At 40.0% G+C, this 27,357-nt stretch overlaps 1 protein-coding gene and 1 pseudogene across 1 annotated transcript; both read left to right on the forward strand.

The window, feature by feature from the left end:
* Positions 1-16,550: 16,550 nt before the first annotated feature.
* LOC134216438 (uncharacterized) lies at positions 16,551-18,300 on the forward strand. Its single transcript, XM_062695327.1, has one exon. It carries the CDS (start codon positions 16,779-16,781, stop codon positions 17,688-17,690), a length of 912 nt encoding a protein of 303 aa, XP_062551311.1. The 5' UTR covers positions 16,551-16,778; the 3' UTR covers positions 17,691-18,300.
* A 2,977-nt stretch (positions 18,301-21,277) lies between these two features.
* On the forward strand, positions 21,278-22,555 carry LOC134209764 (uncharacterized; annotated as a pseudogene).
* Positions 22,556-27,357: the final 4,802 nt, after the last annotated feature.

Here is a 27,357-nt window from a genome sequence, read left to right on the forward strand (position 1 = left end):
AACTATAAATGGCCTGCATATAGACAACATCACGATCCCCCAAAACACCTCGAACTTCTCTGAAGGGACCTCGGGCCACAAGGGTATCCAATAATTGCTCTCTGGAGTAGGCTGACCAGATCATTTGCAGATAAGAATAACAAGAATCCAAACAATAAAATGTAATTTTAATTATTTCCTTGAATATTGTTGGCGCATGAGAACAAATGCAGGGATGTTCCGACTACGCGGATTTCGCGTTTTTCGCGGATTTCGCAGTTTTCGCGGATTTCGCGGTTTTCGCGGATTTGGTGCAGATTTACATAACGATTTTAGGACTTCGCGCGGATTTAGTTTAAGGTGAAAATTTAATAAATAAAATGCTAGATCTCAGGATTCTCCGGACGTTTATTTGAAAATTAGTTTTATGGTCTATCTAGATGGGCTTCATTTTCGTTAGCGTTTTGACTCAAATCCCGAACATGACTCATATTCCGAACACTGGCGTTTTAGCGCCCTAACACTATAATTTTCATCGGTTTTCCAAACTGAGCATAAGGATTACAAATGAACTCAAGCTCCTATGGATAAAAACACACGAAAAAAGCCAAAATGGCCTTTTTGAAACGAGTGTTTGGAATATGAGTCACATTCGGAATTTGAGTCAAAACGGTAAGTGCTTCCGCAGAAATTTGTTCAAATATTAAAAAAAAAAAAGATCTTTAAAATATATTCCTGTAAAATTGCGGTAATTTCATGAGTATTTTTGCAAAGTTTTCGGATAACTCCGATGATTTACAGGAATATACACAGAAAAAGGAGGTTTCGTACTCCTAAGAAATTTAACAAGGATTCTATGAATTTAATAAATAAATGTCTACAGCCTAAAGAGGATTTCTGTAGCATTTAGAATCCGTTAAATTATAAAAAAAATTGGGGGAATTTCTGCGTAAATGACCGCAGCAATTAATGTATTATTTATTTATTATTTGGCGGCAGCACCATGGACTGAGCCGAATGGAGAAAACAATAATAATAATTATTTACTATTTATTCAGACTAAGGCCGAAGTGGCCTGTGCGGTATATAAGAGTCTTCTCCATTCGGCTCGGTCCATGGCTACACGTCGCCAACCACGCAGTCTACGGAGGGTCCGCAAGTCATCTTCCACCTGATCGATCCACCTTGCCCGCTGCGCACCTCGCCTTCTTGTACCCGTCGGATCGTTGTCGAGAACCATTTTCACCGGGTTATTGTCCGACATTCTGGCTACGTGCCCGGCCCACCGCAGTCGTCCGATTTTCGCGGTGTGAACGATGGATGGTTCTCCCAACAGCTGATGCAACTCGTGGTTCATTCGCCTCCTCCACGTACCATCCGCCATCTGCACCCCACCATAGATGGTACGCAGCACTTTCCTTTCGAAAACTCCAAGTGCGCGTTGGTCCTCCACGAGCATCGTCCAGGTCACGTGCCCGTAGAGGACTACCGGTCTAATGAGCGTTTTGTAGATTGTCAGTTTGGTATGGCGGCGAACTCTATTCGATTGGAGCGTCTTGCGGAGTCCAAAGTACGTACGATTTCCAGCCACTATATGTCTCCAAATTTCTCTGCTGGTGTCATTTTCGGCAGTCACCAGTGAGCCCAAGTACACAAATTCTTCTACCACCTCGATTTCGTCACCACCGACGCAAACTCGCGGTGGGTGGCTCACATTGTCGTCTCTTGAACCTCTTCCTATCATGTACTTTGTCTTCGACGTGTTGATGACTAGTCCGATCCGCTTAGCTTCCCTCTTCAGTCTGATGTAGGCTTCCTCCATCTTCTCAAAGTTACATGCCATAATATCTATGTCGTCGGCGAAGCCAAATAGCTGGACGGACTTATTGAAAATTGTACCACTCGTGTTAATCCCTGCTCTTCGTATTACCCCTTCCAAAGCGATGTTGAATAGCAGACACGAAAGACCATCACCTTGCCGTAACCCTCTGCGGGTTTCGAAGGGAGCGTTTGCCCATAAAACCCGCCTGGTACTGCCCCACGAACTCCCTTGCAATTGGTGCTAGTCGACGGCATAAAATTTGGGAGAGTACCTTGTAGGCGGCGTTCAGCAATGTGATTGCGCGGTAGTTGCTACAATCCAGTTTATCGCCCTTTTTGTAGATGGGACACACGACACCTTCCATCCACTCCTCCACTCCTGTGGCAAAACTTCCTCCTCCCAAATCTAGGTAATGACCCAGTGCAGCGCGCTAGCCAGTGCCTCACCACCGTGTTTAAATAGCTCTCCTGGTAGTTGGTCCTTACACATATCAGGCTGTGGCACGTGGCCCTTACGTGAACTGTTCAACTTCTCATAGAACTTTCGTGTGTTATTAGCGCGGTACAGTTGCTCCGTCTCTTCACGGTCTCGATCTTCCTGCTGACGCTTTTTCCTCCGGAAAATCGAGCTTTGTCTGTTCCGCGCCCGTTTATATCGTGCCTCGTTCGCCTTCGTGCGGTGTTGCAGCAATCTCGCCCATGCTGCATTCTTCTCTTCTACTAACTGCTCACATTCGCCGTCATACCAGTCGTTTCTCTGATCCGGGGGCACCGTGCCAAGTGCAGCGGTTGCGGTGCTACCAATGGCGGATCGAATATCTCTCCAGCCATCTTCAAGAGACGCTGCGCCTAGCTGCTCTTCCGTTGGGAGTGCCACTTCCAGCTGCTGCGCGTATTCTTGGGCTAGTCTACCGTCTTGTAGCCGCCCAATATTAAGCCTCGGCGTCCGACTTCGACGCGTGTTGTACACCGTCGAGAGTTTTAAGCGCAGGCATACTGCAACGAGGCAGTGGTCGGATTCAATATTCGCACTGCGGTAAGTGCGGACGTTCGTGATGTCGGAGAAGAATTTACCGTCGATTAGAACGTGGTCGATGTGGTTTTCCGTTTCTTGGTTGGGTGATCTCCATGTGGCCTTGTGGATATTTTTGCGGGGAAAGAAGATGCTTCGGACTACCATCCCGTGGGAGGCTGCGAAGTTTATGCATCGTTGGCCGTTGTCATTCGATACGGTGTGCAGACTATCCGGTCCGATGACCGGTCTATACATTTCCTCCCTTCCTACCTGTGCGTTCATGTCACCGATGACGACGTCCCGCAGTGTGCATCAATCGTATGTCTGCTCCAGCTGTGCGTAGAACGCTTCTTTCTCGTCGTCGGGTCTCCCTGCGTGTGGGCAGTGCACGTTGATGATGCTATAGTTGAAGAAAAGGCCTTTGATCCTCAGCTTGCACATCCTTGCGTTGATTGGCTGCCACCCAATCACGCGTTGGCGCATCTTACCCAGCACTATGAAGCCGGTTCCCAGCTCGTTGGTGGTGCCACAGCTTTGGTAGAAGGTAGCCGCTCGATGCCCGCTTTTCCACACTTTCTGTCCTGTCCAGCAAATCTCCTGCAGCGCCACGACGTCGAAGTTGCGGGGATGTAATTCATCGTAGATCATCCTGTCGCAACCTGCGAAACCTAGCGACTTGCAGTTCCATGTTACAAGCTTCCAATCGTGATCCTTTATTCGTCGCCTAGGTCTTTGCCGATTATATCGAGTCGCATTATCTCTTATATTGTTCGTAATTATTGGTTTTCCAGGAGGCTTATTGGGCCTGCGCAAACCTCCTGTCTCGTCGGAGGGCCGTCGTGTCAGGGCTGTCTAGCGTCCCACCTAACACCAGGACTTGGGCTTGTGCGCTTTGAGCGGCACACGGTCGATTTGGTAGGGCCTACTTGCGGATACATGCAGCTTTTTATAGGAATTTAACAAGGCCCACTGTCAAACCCCACCACATCCTAGACAAGCCCCACAACTCGCAGATGGCCTGGGGAGGGATCGTCAAGCCCTTGGACATAGTCCCTGCTGCCCTGTATTTTTTTAAATAGATACCAATTCGACACCTGACAAGTTCACTCAACGCATATATGGTAAATGTTCCACATAAACGTTCATTCAAAGAATGAGCATTCAAGTTTATCTAAGATGAACACAGCCAAAGCTTCAAAGGTTGCTTGACGAACTTCCACGACCGTTCAAACCAAGAGGTGAGACTTAAGAGGGTTTAGAAGGACGAGAAGGGTTTTCCGATAGACAGATCCGATAGATTATGAGGGAATAAGATGGCAGTTCCATTCGTAGGTTTATGATGGCAACAGATTTAGATCGGGATTGTTGATGGCCTTTGGGAAGGTTCAACAACCCCGGACACGATTCAAACAACGACCTATCTGAGAAAATTTGGGACTACACTGGATCATTTCAACCGAGACCGTGGAAAGATCCGGGAGTGCGAGTTTTAAGTCTATTAGTATCGTGAATCTATTGTGGTATGTACGTTAGCAGTCTTTAGTGTTTTAGATTTTACGTATATTCCTTTCCGTTGGGCTAAGGTCTAGTTAGAGAGTGTTGTACGGTTCCACAGTAATTGTTGTGCGAGTATCCTAGAAAAAGAAGTTAATTTGTAGAATAAGTGTGTTCAAAATGTGTGGGCTTCTACGCGTCAAACAGCCGTTTGACGGCTTCTTATTGCCAGTTTTTGAGAACGGGATTCGAACCGACGCCTTTACCGACCTCTGAACATCGACCCTCTCGGCCACCGGTTTTGTCGATCCACGCGCTTTCGTTGGAAATTCTCCGAGTTGCGGATCAAAACGTGAACCGGAAAGGGACCACACCGTCACCACCGTCACCGTCTTGGCAAAGCCGGCCACCGCTAGATCGAATTCCTTGATCCGCAACCGAGCAGTCATTCCGGGCACCTGCGGAATCCATTTTATCGCCATCTTCGTTGGCCTCGCGTCCTATGAGGCGCCGTATTGTTCCATCGCCATTGTCCGAACACCGCTATCTGCTCCACTATTGTGTAGCAGCCATCGATCGGCATTGCGATCCACACGCATTGGCCGTTTTTCATCGGAAACACCAGCAATTAACGAGTTTAGTCGTCGAACAATCAAGGCCGCTCACCGAGTTACGAACATTGTGACCACTTGGTGGAGTTGCCGCAATACCGCTTCGAGAGACAACCCGAATAGAAAATACAATAGAATTACATTAAAATATCATAAAATTACAATACATTTTATTGATGATCAATGATCAATGAATTGATTGATTTATTATTGTTCCAATAAACGTACAATAAAATCTATTGACAGAAAAATGTTGACAATAGAATTACAATAAATTCTATTGTAATGGAAAAATTTGTTCGAAAAAAAATCGATATTTTTATTGTTACGGTAACTAGCAACTCCTATTTTCTATTGTAAAAGTGCCATTTACAATCAGATTTATGGTGGAAAACAATATTTTTAATTATTATTCTATTGTGAGCAACAGTAGAGTTTATTGTAATTACAATTAAATTTATTGTATTGTTATAATAATTCCTATTGTAGTTCTATTGGACTTTTTTATTAAGCTTAAGCCGCATCATAAAAGGTCAGTAAAGCAGAGCATCAAAATCCATCCACGGTACCGTGAGTAAAAATGCACATGCGTAAATAATTGAAACACACATGAATGCTAGCTAAAATTAGAAATACCGCACACATAATAGTCAAAGAAGATAAAGTAGAGAGGAAGGAAACGAAAGAGATGGAAGATGAAATGAAAATTTGTAAATTCAAATAAAATAGTATGCGTAAAAATCTTTGCGGTTTTCCCCTACAAAAATAAATGTTATTTTGGCCGGGTCATCTCGAAAAATAAATGTTTTTTTTTTCATACAAGTGCAACGAGTTTCGTAATGTCTAGATACTAAAGGTTTTTGAAGTCGTTCGGTTAGTGTTTTTGTCGTATTTTGTGATTTTTGACTTCTAGTTTGACTGCTAAGGAAACTCAGTCTCTAGGTTCAGTGGTGTAGCCAGAAAGTTGATCTGGGGGGGTTTTCTGAACATTTTTTTTCTTCTAAAAATTTCGTCTCTTGGGGGGGGGATTATGTCTAACCCCTCCCCCCCCACCGTGGCTACGCCACTGCCTAGGTTGTTTCTGCCAATGACACGAGAATTAAGAGACTCTGCCCGTAAACAACCTAAACCGGATCGAGAATCGAACTTGCCATTACCGTATTGGCGATCCTACGCTTTGGAGACCCTGGAGACCCCCCTTCGTGGATATTCTCCTACAATATTTGCATCTACAATGTATTGATCCGAGTTCGGGCCTCTGAAGGACCTTAAATCTATAACATCCGAAAAAGGACGGATTTGATAAACGTGAATATCATCACTATTTTGTAAAATTCGTGAACAAGTTATTAAAAATTTCATTTCAAGTTCATAACACTTATGCAAACGTTAAAATTCACTATATGTTTCACGATGTCTGCCGTGTTATTTTTTTATATTTTCAAGAGTCTTTCATATAAACGAGTGATAAAACAAAAAAAAGCCTCAATAACTTTATGGTTTGTCTAATTACCAATTTATACATAAATTGCTAGGATAAAAATGCATTCTAAAAAAATAGATGGGAGAATATTTAATCTGAGGCACATATATTGCCGCTCTACGGAACTGTATTTCAAGTATTTTGGACATATCATCTATATATTACGGTGCCAATCGAAAGCATTTTGCGAAGATCCTTCTGAATTTATGCTACCACTTTTATGGGTTCGTCTTTCCGCAGTACCGGAGGACACAAGACAAATGCCCTGTAATAAAAGTTGTAACGATTCACCCGTCGTTACTGTTGCCACCACCATCGCCTTATCGTGAAGGAACAAGATCGGCGTACCAGTTTGCTCGTCAGTAGCACCCCTCTCCAGATGATAATGCATCCGCTGACTGTCCCCGTAGATCTGAAACTAGAACGCAGAAAACCATGAAGGGTGAATGACTGCTCTTCGAGACCTTTTCCGGCCTCTCCCTTCCGTTCGGAACGAGCGAAGGTAATAGACGGGACATAAAAAAGTAAATCGCTGTCATGAGAGTGGAAAATGATTCATTTTTTCGGGTCGAAGATATCCACCGCGGGAGATATGTGACAATTTCTTTTTACGATGTTGAAGGAATTTTCGGGATTTGAGCGTACATGTGAGCTAGGGGGAGAAATTATCCGAGCTTTGCAAAGTATTTGCTCGAAACAAATTAGCCACATGCTTAGAAATTCCTGTCCAGTTCGATGACTTTTGTTCTTCTCGACTTGATAAGTAGAAGCCTCTTTTGATAGCGATCAGCACTAGAACAAAGTAATGAAAACTTAATCTGTTTCAAGAGCACGGGTTCTGAATTGTATACGCCACTTGACAACTGTTATCAAATGTTCGTTACAAAATTGGCCAAACTGATTTCGTCGAGGGAAACACAGGTTTTTTTAAGTGCTCTACAATTCATCCAGATCTGAACTAACGATGAAGCCTCAATTCTCCATTCGATACGTTTTTACGGACTATCAATCAGCGCACATTGCATCTTCTACGTCCACCCGTGAGTGATGTATTTGGCGGCATTATACAATTTAATCCTCCTGAAATGATAAATTACCGTCAAAGTTGAGATTAATACGTTTCATGCATCCCACGCTGCTTGAGGTTTTCTTCAACCCTCCGCTCGATGGCGGCGGTGGCTGGAGCCATCAGGGGCTTCAATAATAATTAATTTTTCACCGCAGCCAGCAGTTGGTATGCAAGGTGCGTTAGGCTCGGACCCTACCCGAGCAAAGTCTGAAAACATAATGAGAGCATATAGAAAACATATTTTGATATTGATATCAAATCGAAATCATAATTTGTTTTCAAATATGAATCATCATGACTGATTACATATTTTTGATCTCATTTTGCTGTTGATTTCTAAATTGTATGATCTGACATCAAACTGTGTACTTATTTTGTTAGCGAAACCAATATCAAAATTAGTTTTCGATTTGCTCTCATCGATAGCAGGAATAGTTTTCGATTTGATGTCACAGTAAGGTTTTTCTGCTGTAGATTTTGATCTTTTAACCGTTAAAACGACCAAAAGGATATCAACCTGAGTTATCAAAATTAGGCGATTTCACAACAACAAAATTAGTTATCGATTTGCTCTCAGGCTTTGCTCGGGTATGTTGTCACCCGAAAATGTTCACACCATCATCTGACGACTGGGGAAGAACCGTGTGTTGTTGCCCAGCCTATTCATGACCAGTACTGATTCTGTACTTGGCGATGGCACACAGAGGCAGAGGCAGGAGTTCCAAGGACCGAACTGCTATTCCCCTATCCCCTTAATTAATAATAGCCAACGAATTTATCAGAGAGAATATTGATATGAAATGCCAGCATCTAAATACAAATCAATTGTTTTTCAAATATTTCCAAAAGTTGACCATTTTGTACGAAAATCGGCCTCTGCTGCTATTATTCTGAACACAGGTGTACATTATTCCCAGTGAAAATAATGTGTGTGATATCTGGGGATCATTTATTTAACGTGAAGCAAGAACCCACTCAAAAAAATGAAAATCTATATCACAATGCTCCTTGGTATGCTGCGACAAGTTCTCCTGCTTAGCAACGATTAAAACTTCTATTTCCAAAAAAGTATGTGATCTAATGTCGTGAACATTTGAATACATCCAACATTTTTTTATTCAAGCCATATCAAAGTTCCTGGATCACGAAGATTTCTGAAACTGCCTATGCATCCGATTTACTACTTCACGTATTTACATCAAATAGACATAGGGTAAAACGACCTATTATGGAGGGGTTAAGCACCGTGTCAAAACAGAATTGATTACAAAAATTCTTCAAAAATTACCTGTTGGTCGATTTTCACATTGTAGTAGTTGAATAGGATGCTCGTTAACTATAGTTTCGTAAATATTACGTGAATTGTGCTGTACTTATGTTGTTTTGTTTTTATCACAATAAAAACAAACTACCGCAATAATAGGACGCAGTTGCCTATCGTTGCGATATTTTTTGAAGGTCAGTCCTATTGTTGCGGTATTGCATGTAATTCTTATGGGGAGCGATACCGCAACAATAGGACCTTAGCACTACCGCAATAATAGGCTCAAAGGATTCAAATTTTTAACGAAAAATGTTGATTTTTCATCATTTTGAACGGAATTTTGTCAAACAAAAGCTGTTCTAGTCGTTAATCCGAAGAGTTTTAGCGTACCCACAATTGTTTTCAGTGTTGGGAAATGTACATTAAAACACTTTGATTATGCGAATGTTTATCTTTTTTTCAGTCAAATTTCTTACGCCAAACAAGCCGAAACAGTTTGCCAAAAAAATGTACGCGACATCGTGACATTTATTTTCCGATGAAGCAAACTGTTTGCTTGCTGCTACGTTAGAGTCGTGCCGGCGCGCGGTCAACATTTGCGTGAGATTTTTTGTTTCGGCTCGTGCGCAGCGCAAACAGCACAGAATCGAGTTTAATTACCTGTGGCGCAAAGCCTAGAAGGAGTGCTATCCGTAGGTACTGATTTATTCGTTCTTGTCTCTAAATCAAGCAAGTAGTAATGAAATGAATATTTCCAACCAAAAACGGTTATACGTTGTGAAATTATTGTACAAAAACATTAATTGTGGGGAGAGAAAATGGTAAAAGCATGTGCTGACTGTCGTCTGCTTGGCGTGGCTGCTGCTGTGGCTGCCGTGGTTTTGTTTTTATTTTTTTGCATAGAAGAAGGAATGGTAAAAAGAAATGTCAACCATTCCCGTCCCTGATTGTTTTCAATGGTATAATATCCAGAACGGACTATTTTAACACTACCGCAACATTAGGGCATACCACAACGATAGGACGTTTTACCCTACTGGATGATGAACGATGGCGGTCGGCCGGCTTCACTCAGCGGCAGATGAAGATTAACCACCATTCGTGACGATTGTCATAATGACATGCAGCAAAGATCGACGGCTGCTCGAACGGTCGGCGACGATTGGGATACAAAAATGAAAATGTTCTTTTTTGCACCCACACGTCCACGTTTCTCACCGATCGCGACTCAGGGAGTCGAGTTCACCTGCGAGAAACACACACGGTGCGAATGAGTTATTTGATGCCGCTTGCCGGAGATCGATTGGACGAGGAAAGACGACCCTAATGGTAGCGATAGGGTACCAGGTGATGGTGGAGGAAACTGAGAGAAAAAAACCAACATGAGGAATTCCCAACACACGTTGAAAGATTGTTGCGACGATCAATCAGATATGCCATAACTAATTTGGACAAATTACTATCGACATTTTACCCACCGTCGTTGCCTCCATCAGTTGGAGAACTTCGTCAACTGCGCTCGCAGTTATGCTTTATCTGGTAGCAGAGGTATAAGGCGATTAATTGAGAAACTCAGCTTCAGAGTCCTATGAAGGTAGCATTACTTTCTGGGCTTATGAACCTGTCGTACCAATCGTATCACGAAATAACTAATAGGCAAGAAATGATACCCTTAAGGACACATGTTGTGATGCATTTCGTTTAAAACAGTGATCGCGCGAAAAAAAAATTTAGCGGTTAATAGGAAAATATGTTCCGTTAGACATAATCAAGAAAAACAATAACATTCCTGCTATTTTTCCATGAACGTATGACAAATAATCCATAAATTGGAAAATGATCCATAAAAATATTAGCATTACCATTAGCATTGAGCAATTCGCACAAATTCGTAGGTGGTACAAGATAAGACTATTGTATGAGAGTAGAGTCACCTTCATCTGTTACCACAGATATTGATTTGGGACTAATCACTATCTCTTAGATGTAAGCAATGCACTCTCCAATAGTCGTATCCTGGCCGCGTCCTTGCGAATGCTGAGGAAGGTGAAGAATGGTTAGTTGGACACCTACTTAAGAAAGATGCAGAGAACTCTACGATCTCTCATAGGTGCCACGGGAGGTTTTGGGATTGTGTGGAAGGTTTTAACAGTAGGAATCGTTTTGGTAGAACGTGAAACACAGAAAGAACTAAGATAGAAATACAAAGTAGAAAAGGGACGAGCCTGGAATTGAACCCACGACCTCCTGCTTATAAGACAGAAGCGGTAGCCACTAGACCACCGAGCTCGTTACTGGAAAATGATCCATAAAAATATATATATTATTTATATATTTTGATCCATAAAACATGATGATCCATAATTTTGTTCGTATGATCCATAATGTTAGTCATTTGATCCATAGTTTTGATCAAAGTTATATTGCTGTACACGATTCATGTACTTGTTGTAGGGGAGCCAACGGAATTTGATTAGATGAATTGATAAAAAACAAATAACAAGTAAGACATTTTCTGATTGGTTTGCATGCGAGATTTGGTACAAAACGCTCAATACAAAGAATGTCACACCAAATTGTTGTGGGTGTATTATGCACTTTATATTCGACCTGTTCATGACTAGTCCGATCCGCATTGCATCCCTCTTTAGTCTGATGTAGGTTTCTTCCATCTTCTCAAAGTTACGGTCATAATATCAGTGTCATCGGCGAATTCAAATAGAATGGCTGAACGGACTTCGTGAAGATCTGCCCTTCGTATTACTCCCTCCCTCGTGTTGAATAGCATCACCTTGCTGTAAGTCTCTGTGCTTTTCGAAGGGGCTCAAGGATACCCCAGAAACTCGAACACATCACCCGATTCATCGTCATCGCCTTAACCAACCATATAAGTTTATCCGGAAATCCGTATTCGTGCATTAGCTGCTATAGTAAGGTGGACCACACATAGATGAAAAAAAAATATTTTTTTGAAATGGATACTCCTTGAAGGTAATGTTTTTGGTACAGAAGCCACTAAAAACATTCATCCAGCTCCGTCAAATCTAAGTGGGTGCTCAACGAGTATGAAGTTTATATGGCCAAAATCGACCAAATATATGGGAAAATGCATACCTCCCACCCTTTTATCCTAGGTGGCGCTGTATTTATTCAATTTCCGCGTACAATCTCTACATTATTACAAAGAAGCTTCTTAACACCGCAAGTGATTTTATAATATAAACTAATCTCATACATGCGCAGCCAATACTTGAAAGCATTTTGGAAAATGACGGTTTTTAAATTTCTTTTCAAACGGCCAGGCCAAGCATGTACCGCAGAAATGACTCCAAGATACTGAGCGACTTCAGAATTTGTAAACCATTAAAGTCGATCCATATATTGGAATCCATGTGAAAGAAAGAAAGCGTGAGCCTCTCGTTCCAAACTTACTTACTTACTTACTTATGGATCCTGTACACCTCAGGTGGTGCAAAGGACAGACTTGAAAGATCTTCATCCTGAGCGTTGTCCAGCTATCGCTTCAACCTGTTGCCAGATTAGATTTCGGTCGACTTCTTTTATTTCTTTATGGAGGCTTCGCCGCCATGGGCCTCTGGGTCTGCCTCTTCTGCGATGTCCCGCTGGGTTCCAGTCTAATGCTTGTTGACAAATTTGCGTTTCCGCCCCTACGTAGAGTGTAGCCGACCCACCCCACTTCCGATCCCGAATTTCTGTTGCTATCGGCCCTTGGTGACAACGACGATGGAGCTCGTTGTTTGAGATCCAGTTGTGAGGCCACTAGGCCCGAATAATATACCGCAGGCATCTGTTGATGAACACCTGCAGCCGTTGAGTGTTATCCACTGATACATACCATGTTTCGCTAGCGTATAACAGCACAGATTTCACGTTAGAGTTGAAAACTCGTATGCGTTCACCTGTTTTCAATATATTTCTTAAACTCGCAAAGGCAGCCTTTGCTTTTTTGATCCGTACTCCCATGTCGATCTTGGTACCGCCGTCTGACGCCATTTGGCTACCAAGATATTGGAAGCTTTCAACATTCTCCGCTGGTTGCCCGGCTACTGTGAAACTGGAACGGGTCACCTTGTTTACATCCAACGATTTGGTTTTGTTGACGTGGATGACTAAGCCTGCCGAAGAGGAGTGCTCGGCAAGGTCGTTGAGCTTACTCTGCATATCAGAGCGCCCTTGAGCGAAGAGTTGGTTACCCAATCTTTCCTAAGGTTGCTCATATCCCGGCCAGCACCACGAGGAGATAGGGATAGGAGCTGCTGAGTAAGAGGCTAAGGACCGCGAAATGGAGTCTATTTTATTTTTTCAGGTACGCAAAGTTCCAATGTTACGCTTTATCCAGCATTTGCAATATTTTATGGTCTTAACCCAACAAACATTCACTAGTTGAACTAACATCAGTGTGATGATTTAATTCAGCGCTGTGTTGAATTATGTCTGTACTATTTCTTATCACAACTTCTGTTCAAGCATTGTTCACACAATTTTGGCGAAGTTATACAACTACATCATCTCATTTTGAAAAACAACTTTATTAACTGATTCGTTAAACCTTTAATAAGCATTTTACTAAGCCTCAATTTAGCTACATGTGAATTCTTCGAAAATAATAACGCATAGAAGGTAACATCAGTAAGATCTTCAATGAACGTATTTTGAAGCAATTGCTATTTTCATATAATCATTTTAAAATTTTCCTAAATCGGGTCTCGAACTGCTATCATTTGATCATCCGCCGGTAACGTTGTCATCCGCGCCATCCTTGATTTGTTAGATATGGCTCACTCAATGCATAACATAAATAATCTTATTGCTGAATATAAATCATAATTGGACTCTTATTCAATAAGTCGATCTGTCAAACTACAGTTTGTTAATAACTGTACATTTTTTTATTTCAACCATTGTTCAAACAGTCATAACCATCGCACACTAGGAAAAATACGTAAAAATAATGTCGATAAACGATAAAATAAAATCCGTCCCCAATGCTATTTATGAATTTATGAAAATGAAATCAATGTATATTCGGCCTTCTTCAGAATCTCTTGATAATCGGTTGCGATATGATCATTGACGAATACATTGTATTCGTCAATGATATGATTGTCAAATGCTAAGATAATTTCAATTATTTCGCCACAATAAAGATCAACATCCATGCGATAATATTGGGATTCCACACATAAAAGATTCAATAATTTTCCGATGTTATTCAACGGCGTTATGTCCGGCTTTTAGTAAATTTAGTTCCGCGTGAATGCATGATTTTTTTTATTGCTCCAGCAGTTTTGTTCGTTATAATCTCCGACAGTTTAATAAATCACGAAAATAAAAAGCATGTTTTGAAAATAAATCATTATTTTTCTATAAATCTAATTTCCCAGATCTAGAACCCAGATTTTCTCTCAAACTGAAAAAGCATGTTTTTTCCCACTGTGCGATAGATCAGATAAATTTGAAATCCAATGGTTAAGAAGGACAAAAGTTAAGAAGGTTGTCTAATGCCTGCTTTTTAACTTACTATTCAAACTCAATTCGACCACCCTTTCAGAGCATCACGTCATAGTCGAACAGAGAACTTTAAAAATCATTAGTTCAGTACATTGTTAAACTTCCCCAATGTGCTGAAATGTGATAAAACGAAAACGTAAGTTCGACTTCAAATAAAGGTAGTAAACAAATAAATAGGCCATGTCGAATATTAGTTAGATTAAATACTGAAATGAAATCTGTCTAGCAAATTATTCATCATCCATTATATTCAGCTACAAAGATCACAAATAAACAATAATTCAACCTAGATGCTTATTTGTAGCTTGTCGTTGTTTGTTGGGAAGGAGTCTGCCTGCTACCGTCTCCACTGTCGACGATACCCGATATGACTTCGAGACTAGAGGCCTCTTAGAGACCAGTTATGCGGATCTTGGAACTTATGATCAGAACAAAAACAAGCCTTCATGAGTACAGAGTTTTTTTTTAATTCTCTGCCTCGAAATAACTCTATTGAGTTATTTCAAATATATTCCCGTAGGGTCTCAACTAAAAATTCTGAAACATGTTTCTATGATTATTTTTAATATCTTCCATCAGACGTTATCTTTTGAAGTTCATCCAAAGTTTCCTAGCAAAGCTTGGCTTCATATTTTCTTGTTTATGGCTCAAGACTCCATCACGCTGTTTTCAAAATTAATGACTGTATCGCTTGTTTGCAATAGTGACGCAATTGGCACGGAAAAGTGCAACAGCGATAAATTTTGTTTACCACTGGGGTTGGTTGGAATGTTATGTTAAGAATATGCCAGCTGATACATAATGTTACCAGACTTGACGAAATGTTTATATTAGGGTAAGACGTTATAATGCGCCCCACTTTGATTCCTAGAAAACTATAACTATACTCACGGGTATACTCGGTATACTCACGGGCAATGCATTCTTGCGACTTCCTGGACTAGCAAATAACACAAAGTTTGCATAAATTGCGTTGAAAAGAAAAAAGTTATCAAGGAGTTGCCTTAGGGGGGGCATATTATACCGTCTTACCCTATATCATAATCAAGGAGTGTAATTGTCGCTGAAAAATGCAAACAAAAACAAGCAACAAAAGAGAATAGCGATAAGTCTATGTCCTCATCTGCAGAGGATAAAGACAATGTTGCATTACATTTTATCTGCAATAAATATGGAGAGGTAATTGTTGTGAACTTTTCAAACTGCGATAATACTTGTATTTTCGTTAAGTAAAACACATGTCAACAGAAGGTTATGTTTAGAGGCCTGAATAAGAGAAACGCGGATAGGTATACGCGTATACGCCAATCGAACCGTCAAAAAACAGCAGCCAATCGAGCAGGAGACCTGTCAAGCAGCCAAAATGTTGGCTCAAATACTGAAAACGGCCAAATTCGATTTTATGCCATTTTTAAATAAACAAAATTGAATGTATTTTACATTAGTTTGCAATAATATATGCAAGTCATTTAGAGATTATGAAATGAAATTCCATTGTTTATTGGATTCTATTGTTATGTGATGTGGACACATAAAATAGCGGATTGTGAGATTTTATCTACATAAACCATTTCTTCCTTTTCATGTGTTGTTCTTTGATGAAGAAGATTGAATACAGTGTTGGCAGAGTCATATTTTCTATCCACGTTTCTCTTATTCAGGCCTCTAGTTATGTTTATGTATAAACATTGATAACTGATACCTTTTCAACCAAAAACATCATCGAAAACCGACTAATTCTCTAAATGTGCGGCAGGCGATTATTGTCCTATTCTTTTGCAGTTTGGGACAATCGCTTGTTGCGAATTAGGTTTATCCCAACATTTACTAGAGATGACAATGCAATGTTGTTGTTTTACATTCCCTGATCATAATACATGTTCACGGTGTATCAAATATCTGGGTATTTATAGTTTTAAAACTATTTATACACCACTTGAAAATGTAACAGAAGCCAGGAGAAGTCAGGATTGAAGAAAAATGTGAAACTCAGTTAGTGATTAGGTTTTGACTACGGTTTATAGAGCCTTATCTGCTGCTTGCACAGTAAAATATTTAAACTATTTCACCAAGATATCTACTAAAACTCATTTAGATTCACACCAAAAAATTATTCTATGAGCGTTAGCGAATCGTACGGTGCATCACGCCACGTGAATGCACCAATCAGCGAAGGTGCCGGAACAATCGCCGAGTCAGCAGTTTTATATTATAAAACTGCCAGCAACAGCGTGGCTCGGCCTCTTTTTCATCAGTGCTCTGGTCAGTGCAAGTAGTGTAGTAAATAAAGTTAGTGTTCATTGTAATAAAAAGTTTTTTAAAAAGTCAGTGAAGGTATCCCCTGCCCTAAGTGGTGTCAGAAGTGGGATAGTTAGTGAGGTGTTTAAATAGTGGAAAATCCCGCCGCACAGCAACGAGCAGCAGAGAACCCGTGGATGCAGCCTTCGCTACTGTAAGTAAAACATTTTTTCATTTACACTTATACTTGATATATTATTTATATTGCAAAAATGCCCGAAACTAGAGCCTCCGAAATCGAAGCACTTAAAGCTGAATTAGAACAGCTAAGAATTTTATTAACGGTTGGGAGCAGCAGCAAATTCTCTATTCCCGACCCAATAAAAAACTTATCGGAATTCACCGGTAATAAGAAGGAACTCTCCAGCTGGCTACGTGAAGTAGACGAGCTGTACGAGATGTTCAAAATCAAAGGGGCTAACGGCCAGCCCGACTCAATTAGCTCTATGTACCTTAGAGCAATAAAAAATAAAATTAAAGGGGATGCCCGCGCGGTAGTATGCGCAAACGGCGATCCCGATACCATCAGCGGTATCAAACAGGTGCTCCTCGAGCAATATGGGGACCACCGAGACTTTGCTACTAATGTGTCAGCATTATTTAATATCAACCGTAAAGACAAAACACACCTTAAATTTTACAATGAATGTAAAGAGATAAATACACGATTGAAGGCGAATCTGTCATCCAATCCAATTTCGGAAAAACAAATAATAGACATATTAAGCGTTGCAAAATACCTCGATAACATAGGTGAACCCCTGGCCTCCATCATAAGGCAATCCAAACCGCAATCGTTAGAAGAAGCATACGAAGCCGTATGCATCAACCAAAATGCTGAAATCCGATCTAAGCCGTTCAAATTTCATTCACAATCTAAACCCCAGAGTCAGCCCGGTAGCAGTGGTTCTAACAACAACAACAATTATTATGGCAAAACTAATGCGAACGGTAATAAATTTGCGTATAGAAAAGTGCATCATTCTAAGCCCCGCGCAGAACACAACAACAACGAAGTCGACGTAGATATCAGTGACGATGAAGAAAATGATGAAAACGTGAATGCAGTGCAGAGTGATGATTCAAATTTTTACGACGACAGGGAACAGGAAACTACAACGTAAACAATTTTATTCCATACATTCGTTGCCGGTCTAAAAAAGGTGTACTTAAATTTTTAGTTGATACGGGCGCGAATAAATCGTATATAAATCCGGAAATTGTGCGTAACTCTAAAATAACAGACAAACCCGCGATTATAACAAATAAGAATGGCAAGTTTATAATTGATAGAATGATCCATATGAATATTTTTCCCAGTGTATTGAATAAGAAATTACCCTTCCACGTTTTCAAATTTCATGAGTTTTCGATGGCCTCATTGGCTATGAAAATTTGGCAGAAATGAAAGCAAAAATAGATTCAGGCAATCATCAGCTGATGATTGGAAAGCATAACTTTGAACTTTCAAAATACTACCCGAGTTCATGGAACTTTCACGAACAAACGGAAAATGTAGTAGAAATAAATACCACGTCAAATGGGACATTTCTCATTGAAGACGAAATTAATTTAACAACCGGCGTCACATTACAACCTGGTTTGTATGCCGCCAAAAACAACCGTGCCACCGTGCATGTATTCAGCACCACACATGCTAAACTGAACGAAGCTAAACCGCTCGAGAACGAACATTTTTTCTTAAATCAAAATGAAACTCGCTCGAAACTCAATTTCCCCGCGGATCACTTAAGTAAAGAGGAAGTTAAACTGTTAGCAAAAACATTACAACCTTTCAAAAAAAAATTTCCAGCAAGAAGGATAGAAATTAGTCTTCAACCACCAGATGAAACACAAAACTGAAACCTCCGATAGTAATCCGATCCCGTACCATCTTAGAGAAAGAGTGAGCGAATAAATTCAGAAAATGTTAAACTCCGGTATCATACGAGAGACTTCTTCTGCGTGGACCTCATCCATTTGGGTCGTCCCGAAGAAAGCCGACAATTCAGGAGTGCAAAAGTATCGCATTGTTGTTGACTACAGGAAGTTGAATAAAGTCACACCTGCGGATCGTTATCCTATTCCCGAGATAAGCGAAATTCTAGACCGCTTAGGGAAAGCGCAGTATTTTTCTGTAATTGATTTAGCTAGTGGCTTCCACCAGATAGAGGTAGACCCAGCTGATATTCCGAAGACGGCATTCAATGTCGACAGCGGAAAATATGAATTTGTGCGAATGCCGTTCGGGTTGAGGAATGCGCCCGCGACATTTCAACGACTTATGGATTCTGTGCTACGTAAGCATGTTGGAGTAAGATGTTTCGTCTATATGGACGATATCATTATTTTCTCCAGCTCGCTGGAAGAACACATGAAGGATATTCAGAAAGTTATGACCACACTGAAAGAGGCAAATTTAAAAATTCAGTGTGACAAGTCCGAATTCCTACGTAAGGAGGTAGAATTCCTAGGACATGTCGTAACAACAGAAGGGGTTAAACCTAACCCAAACAAGGTAGAGGCAGTCAAAAATTGGCCTCTTCCGAAAACACCGAAGGAACTTAAATCGTTCCTAGGTACTGTTTCATATTACAGACGCTTTATACCGGGTTTTATAAAATTGCGAAGCCAATGACAAGCATGCTTCGGGGAAAGAATAAACTTATCGTTCTTAATTCTGAATATGAAAAGGCGTTTAGTGAGCTAAAAGAGATCATGAGCACGAAACTCTTACTTGCTTATCCCGATTTAGAAAAGCCGTTCATTTTGACCACCGATGCGTCTAATCACGCGATCGGAGCGGTCCTGACACAAATGGAAGACGGGCACGAAAGACCAATTGCGTATCTTTCGCGAACTTTATCGAGAGCAGAGGAGAAATACTCTGCCACAGACAAGGAACTTCTGGCTATTTACTTTGCAGCCAAAAAGTTCAGGCTATATCTGCATGGTATGAAATTTACCATTTATACAGATCACGAGCCTCTAACAAAGGAACTCAAATTGACAGATGCCACAGGTCGAGTAACTCGCCAACGTCTGTATCTGGAACAATTCGATTTCCAACTGATATACAAAAAAGGGAAACAAAACGTGGTAGCTGACGGACTATCCAGAATACCGCGAATTGAAGAATCTGAAGTGAATTTACAAACTGTATTGGAAAATGAATTATACGAAAATGATCCTGTCTATGGGCCCGACATAGTAAATAAGTTCAGAAACCAACTCATTATGCATATATCCCAAGACAAGAAAAAGTCCCTCACATTTCTTATTCTGTATTTCCAGGTTTTAGCAGGCACATATTCCACCAGGATGATTATACGGAGGACCAACTAATGCAAATCCTTAAAAATTATCTAGCTCCTGGAATAACGAACGGAATCTTTGCTCCACCAACAGTTGCGAAATCTTGCTCACAAATCATACATAACAATTTCAAAGGGATGAGAATCCAATTCTGCAACCTCAAGTTACCAGATTTAATTTCAAAAAGAGACCAAGATGAATTTGTTCGTAAAACCCATAATTTCAACCATAGAAATTGGAAGCTTAATTACGAAGAAGTTCGTCAGTCAGTATTTTTCCCAGAGATGCTATCGATTGTTAAGACTTTCGCGAAGGAATGCCAGGATTGTAAGTTTGCTAAATATGAAAGGCATCCATTCAAAATTCCAATCACGAGAAGAACATATGATAAACCGTTGGAGAATATTTTCATAGACGTTTATATTAAAGAAGGAGAAGTTCTTAACAATCGTTGATTCTTTTCCAAATTTGCCCAAATCTACAAAATCTGCAACGAAACCAGCGAGGAACTATCCGAAACCCTTATCAAATATTTTAAAACTTTCGGGATACCTAAATCGATCACCTGTGATCAAGCTACTTCATTTCGAAGTCAAAATTTCAGAACATTCTTGGAAGAAAACGGTGTTGCCGTTCACTATGCCAGTAGCAGCAATAGTAATGGCATCATCGAAAGGTTCCACAACACTCTTTTAGAAATGTATTTAGCGAACCGACGCAAAATTATCAATCTGACCCTCTATCAAGGACTTTCTTTAATAACAGCTTTATACAATGATGCCAAGCACTCGACAACAAACTTGACACCAAGACAAATAATATTTGGGAACTCCACGTCACTGGATTTAAAGGATATTAACATGACAAAACAACACATTATACAAACCGCCAAAGACAATATTGCTAGAGAAGCTGATAGACAAAATGCAAAAATAGTAGAAACAGACAAAGGGTATCAGGACATAAGAACTAGGGAAATTCTTGCTAAAACAAAGGCCAAACCATCCCCATACGGTCATAGGTACAGATTAGTCGAAATAAAGGAACAAAACGATAAAACAATTACCGACACTACAGATATAAAAATCCATAAGAAAAACTTAAAAATATAATTTAACTTACGAGACGTTACTCTCATGACTCCTTTTCAGACTATGTGTCCTACTCTGGACATCAACGGCTTGGACAGACATCCGTATATACGATCTGACCCACAACCCTCTAGCAATCATACCTCTAGGACAAGCCAGGATTAGCAACAACTACGTCAGAATAATACATCCTATAAATTTGACAGATGTCAAGGAAGCTATAGATTTGTTCAATTATGCAGTTAACAGTTTTGATCTAACCGATTCGCTTTTCGAACAAGTTATTAGGAAAAGATAAACAAAATCAATCTGACATTCGATAGAATTACGCCTCAGAATAGATTCAAGAGATGGGAATCACTCGGTAGGGCTTGGAAATACGTATCAGGGAGTCCTGATGCGGAAGATTTGAAAGTTATCAATAGCTCTATAAATTCCTTAATAGTCGCAAACAATAATCAGGTACACATTAATCATTTATTTGAAAACCGAATGAAGAATCTTACAAACACTTTCAATTTTCTGATAGATAATGCGCAGAAGTTAGAAAACGTTACATTCAAAAGTTTCGATTCACTCAATTTTGTATTCAAATTAGATGAACTATTATATTATTTAGAAGTCGTCGAGGAATCTCTTACACTGGCCAGACGTAGCATACCAAGTAGCCGCATCATCCAAGGAGGAGAATTAGAAGCCATTCAACGAATCCTTCGCAACAACGACTTTGGACTTAACTCGGTGGACAGCATTCTGAATATTGCAAGCTCTTACGCAATGTTCAACAAAGATAACATCATCTACGTACTCAAAATACCCCAAATCGAAGGAGCATTATATACGCTCAACTTTGTCGAAGCAGTAATCGAGGACGGTTACCGCATTCATGTACCAGCACCATTTTATCTGAAAGGACAAATTCCACTCATCTCGCATGTCCCATGTATCAAGCTCAGAGCTCTCTTTGTATGTTCCAGTAGCAGTTTGGAACCACTCACAGAGTGTATGCAAAAGTTAATCTCCGGAAAAACAGCTGATTGCCCTATAGAACGTATTTATGGAAGTAAAATTATACGGAAGATTAACGATGGCAATATTGTAATCCACGGACACAATATAACTTTGACATCCAACTGTTCAGCTACCAGGTCCCTCAGTGGTCCAAATCTCATTCAGCATTCACACTGTACTTTAAAACTGGATGACGTCGAATATTCCAGTACTAACGTGGAGATACCACCTTCACACCAATAACTGGAATTAAGGTAAATCCGACCAAAATCATAAACCATATTCCATTGGCACATTTACAGGAACTGCATTTAGAGCATCGCAACCACATAGAACTCCTAAACCTAACAGCAGAGAACATACATTGGAAACTAGATATCTACGGGTGGATAACCTCCGCAACAGCGACAACGCTACTGATCATCATATTGGGAACAGCCATAGCCATGACATTTAAATTCTACATTTTGAAAACACTCTTCGCATCGGACACACCAGAGGAGATAAAGCGAAATAATCCATCCGAGGAGCATCCTGAGTCGAGAAGCATCCCGCTTCTTCCGCAGCTATAGAAGGAACCTGAGGGCGGCTTCCAACCGGAAGGGAGCCGTTAGCGAATCGTACGGTGCATCACGCCACGTGTATGCACCAATCAGCGAAGGTGCCGGAACAATCGCCGAGTCAGCAGTTTTATATTATAAAACTGCCAGCAACAGCGTGGCTCGGCCTCTTTTTCATCAGTGCTCTGGTCAGTGCAAGTAGTGTAGTAAATAAAGTTAGTGTTCATTGTAATAAAAAGTTTTTTAAAAAGTCAGTGAAGGTATCCCCTGCCCTAAGTGAGATTTTAGATGTTTCAAGAAATATCAACAACAATAATTAGAAGTCCTAGTTTAACTGCATGAGCATGAGCATGAGATGACCGTACAATTCGTAGTTGCTACTCCGTGATTGACCAGAACTAGCGGAATTGCACAGGGAACCAACAGATGGGACTTGGGATTAGCACTCCATCCTCAATGTGCACGTTCGGAAAGCTCAACTTTTAATGGGTCAATAACGGCGCCGGCCACGTCCTTACGATCATCTAGGGAAGGGAAGGAATGTTAGTGTAACAACCGTTGTTTTAGAGACCGACGAATCGTCTGCATCTCTACGGTTGTTACGGGAAGGAGTATTGTAAGTAGGGAGAGGAAGTGTCATTACTTAGATCAGGATTCACCTTGGTAAGTGATGTAATCCAAGTAACTAGCATATTAATGTTGACGCGAGAACAAAGTATAGATCAGTTACAACGTATTTTGATGTGTTCTTGTTCACCCAACGTTAGAGCAGACAATCAATCGCTCCGGTAGAGTTATTTTTAAATTAACTTTTAACTGACTGTTAACTGTTAATATCTTAGCGATAGACTTGTTTATTTGGGTTGACCACCTACGATGATTATGAATTATATCCAACGTGATTTCAAACAATCATTCGTTCGCGGTGAGTGATTATGTATTAGTATATTCGTTAAACTGCGGCAATGGTATTAGGAACTCAGTAGTTATTTCCTCAACTCGAATGCAAACAATCAAGCTATTGTCTATGCCGATTCTGAACTAGTCGATTTCTATTCAATAATATAAAGTTAATAATTACGACGATATTACGCGATATTCCAAAACTGTTTAGCTCATTGTTATGAGCTAGACAGTTATGGTTAAATAAAAATTGAGTATTGTCAATATTTTAATAACATACAACCAGCGGACGGCAGATTTTAATACAGTTCTGCACAAAAATCCGTACAAAACCCCGGCATTCACAAATCTGGAAGACTCCAATACAAACGCCGTACCAAAATCTTACATCTCAATACAGTACAATTGTAAGATTTTTTTTTGTGTATTTTTGGTTGTCAAATACTGTAGATAGTAGAAGATTGTTGTTTTGTGATCGTGACCATAAAATGTGATTGGTTGAGATTAAGCGTGTTTCATCTAGTTAGCGAAAAGTCGGAGTATCATTATTATATACGTCAATCATTAATATTTGAATCATTAGTGAAGTGTAGTGAAAAACCGATATTTTAAAACATTCAGTTCAATCAATTTCCAACAGTGAGTATAAAAAGATTCTATTTTTTTACACTAAATTTTACAACCTATATCAATCGCAGCTGACCATGGACGTTATAACGGATTCATCTGGAAACCTGTACTGGTTGCTTTTGATTCCGGGAGATGGAAATTGCTTATTCGGATCAATTGTGCATCAATTGTATGGTGTGACTCCCAATGATGATTTATTCCAAACCCATACCCTGCAGTTGCGAGCCACTGCTGTATCGGAAATACCGTTTTGCTTCGAATTGCCGGACGCTTCGAAAGCCGGACACTTCAATTCTTATTCGACTTTATTTACCATCTCAACAAGTATTTCTTGGGTTATCAATGCAGGGAACGATTCTTAGACTTGAAACCATTTTAACAACAGTAAGTAATCCGTGATCTGTGGTAAAAACTTGAAAATTAGAGGTAAAAGTTGAAAGCATGTCATAGACAACGGTGAAATTCGTTTTTCTTAGAATGCAGCTTGAGACTCAATATCAGAAAAACTAAGCTCATATTTTCTATATTCTATCATTTGCAAGGGGTATTAGTAATTTATTACCATAGTATGATAGCACTCTTTGTCATAAATTAGAGAAATTGCTTGGGAATTCATAGCTTTATAATTTTTATTACATTTTCTGTATGTCCGGACTTCGAGGCAAGTTTTTACAATTGCTTCGATTTCCGGACATGCTGAAATGATGTTAAATAACTGTTTATCAGTTAAGTTAATTGAAATCAAATGATTCGTAATGAGCAATCATAGTAACAATTTCATTAGATTTGAGTTGCTACACCCTAAAAGGAACATTGCTTGCTCTCAGCTTATCGATATATACTTATACACATATTGTAAATGGTATCACTTTATTAATTGTACACAAGTAGCAAAACTTGCCTTCAGTTTCTAGTGAAAGGTTGTCTTCAAATGTATTTTTTCAACCATTTACATTTTTGTAGACAACAAGTTCGTAAAACTAGCTTTTTTAACAGAATTGTATAAAAAGACACGTTGTGAACGACTCCCGTCAAATAAAAAAAAACTCAACATTTCTCTGACACGCCCGGATTTATCAATCCGCGTGAATTCATTATTTCAATCGCTCCTTTCAATCCTTGATTTCTAAAAGCAAACTGAAACGGTTTTCAGAAGACACATAAATACCACTAATTGCAGCTTACCCACGTTGAATTTGAGGTATTGAAGATAATATTTCATTACCAACAGACACGTCAAATGTCCAAAAAGCGTTCTACCTTGAAAGGGGAGAGGGGGAGATTGTATGAAATTATTAGATTCCCAATGTTATATATTGCAGTTAAATGCCCCTGCTTGGTTTCAAATGCTGTTTTTTGGTAGTCCTGCTCAATCTCAGAGCAGAAACTTCGGATAGTACACACAACCGGGGGATGCCAGATTTTCATACAAATATGTATAGAAACCTTACCTAACGGATTTATATTAATCGAGAAATATGAATGCTATATCCTAGTTGTCTTTGAACGAATTAAATTGGCTACTTGAGAATCAATATAGCCAAACTCGAAGTGTCCGGAAATTCGAAGCAAAATTGTCCGGTATTTGAAGCATCCCTTATACTGTGTCCGGATTTCGAAGCAAGCGATGTTCAATGTTTTCGATTATATTAGCTATTTCGTGCATACAAAATGTAATTTTCAGTACACTACAGCAAATTTGATTAGTTAATCTTGACATGGTGTGTTTTCACTCAGTGTCAAGAACTTAATTCCGTTAGGAATACTGAACTGAAAATTCGGCAGTGCTTAGGTGTCCGGACTTCGAGTCAAAACGGTAGAATCCAATATGGATGTTTACTACGGTCATCTAGCGACAATAGCGGGTGAGTTGATCAATGGATCCATGACTACTCATGAAAAGGTGTTACTCTATCTATGTAAGTTGAAAACTTCTGGATATTGGGGCGGAGCTGAATGCATATCTGCCATTGCAAACCACATGAACGTTGCTATAATTGTCTATCAATACGACAATAAAATCGAGTTTCGACCGCATACATCCGAACAAAACGACCTAAATTATTGTTATATTTACTATCGACCAAGCATCAGAGTGACACAGGAGGATAATGGAGGAAAGCTAGATAGAGTAAACAATCACTACGACAGTGTAATCAGGGTCCTCCCATATGATCCTTCATCGTCGAATGCATTTGGCACCACTCAAGTACAACGCTCAGATGAGACCAGGTCAAGACTCCCACAGCCATCTGAGTTAGTTCTACCTTCGATCCCAGAAATTACTACCCAACAACTTACGCAGCCATCGCTAGTTGATCGCAAACGTCATTTCTCAGATCCTCTGCTTATTGCAGCAAAGATCGCACGGTGGGAGTGCACTGAATCTCAAGAGACGATTCATCCTGAAATAAAGATCTGTGACAAAACTGGCATCCGGTTTGCATCGTTAAATGTTAACGGTTGTCGAACAACCGAAAAACGTGATACCATTGATAAGTTCTTGTTGGATAGAGGCGTCCATTTGGCTGCATTGCAAGAAGTTAACATAAATAGTTCCGAGTTATTGACGTCGCATTATCATTGGTACTTGGGCGGAGCTGGAAGATCGCGGAAACGAGGTCTAGCAATTCTAGTGCGCCATGGTGTGGAATTAATAATCCAAAAGAAAGGGAACTCTTCTAGCAGCATACAGTTTATGAATATATCATATCAGGTAATATGTTTAGTGGTGTTAAAGCCTATTGTACACTAATTACGTAAGCACTTATTAGGGGAGGGGGGGGGCATTTTCTTACGTTCCATATAAATAAAAAATGATTTGTATGGGAAAAACCCTACATGGGGGGAGGGGGGTTGAAAAAAAACAGCAAAAATGCTTACGTAATTAGTGTACGCCTCCTATTCAGATTACGCCACTTATACCAATAAATATTGTGCTAAAGTGAAGCAAGAAAAGCAAGAAAATTGAATGGCATCTAGTTACTCTTTATGACGATAGTTACAACAATAAATGGCGTAATCTAAATAGGCTATTAGTCAGAAAAGGTATTTACTAAAATAATTTCAGGTCGACTGTTCAACCAAAACTCTGCTGGTTGTGAATGTCCACGGTCCTAATTCGAACAATGATCGTTTTTTTTCTGATCTTGGGAGGCTTGTTACGCAATTGAAAGAAGAAGATCGTGTCTTGATAGCTGGTGACTTCAATAGTCACCTATCCCATTCGAGTGTCTCTATCGATGAAGCTATGTTGATAGGAAAATTTACCGGACATGATA

This window comes from Armigeres subalbatus, chromosome 2, assembly GCF_024139115.2.
Source record: "Armigeres subalbatus isolate Guangzhou_Male chromosome 2, GZ_Asu_2, whole genome shotgun sequence".
NCBI lineage: Eukaryota > Metazoa > Arthropoda > Insecta > Diptera > Culicidae > Armigeres > Armigeres subalbatus.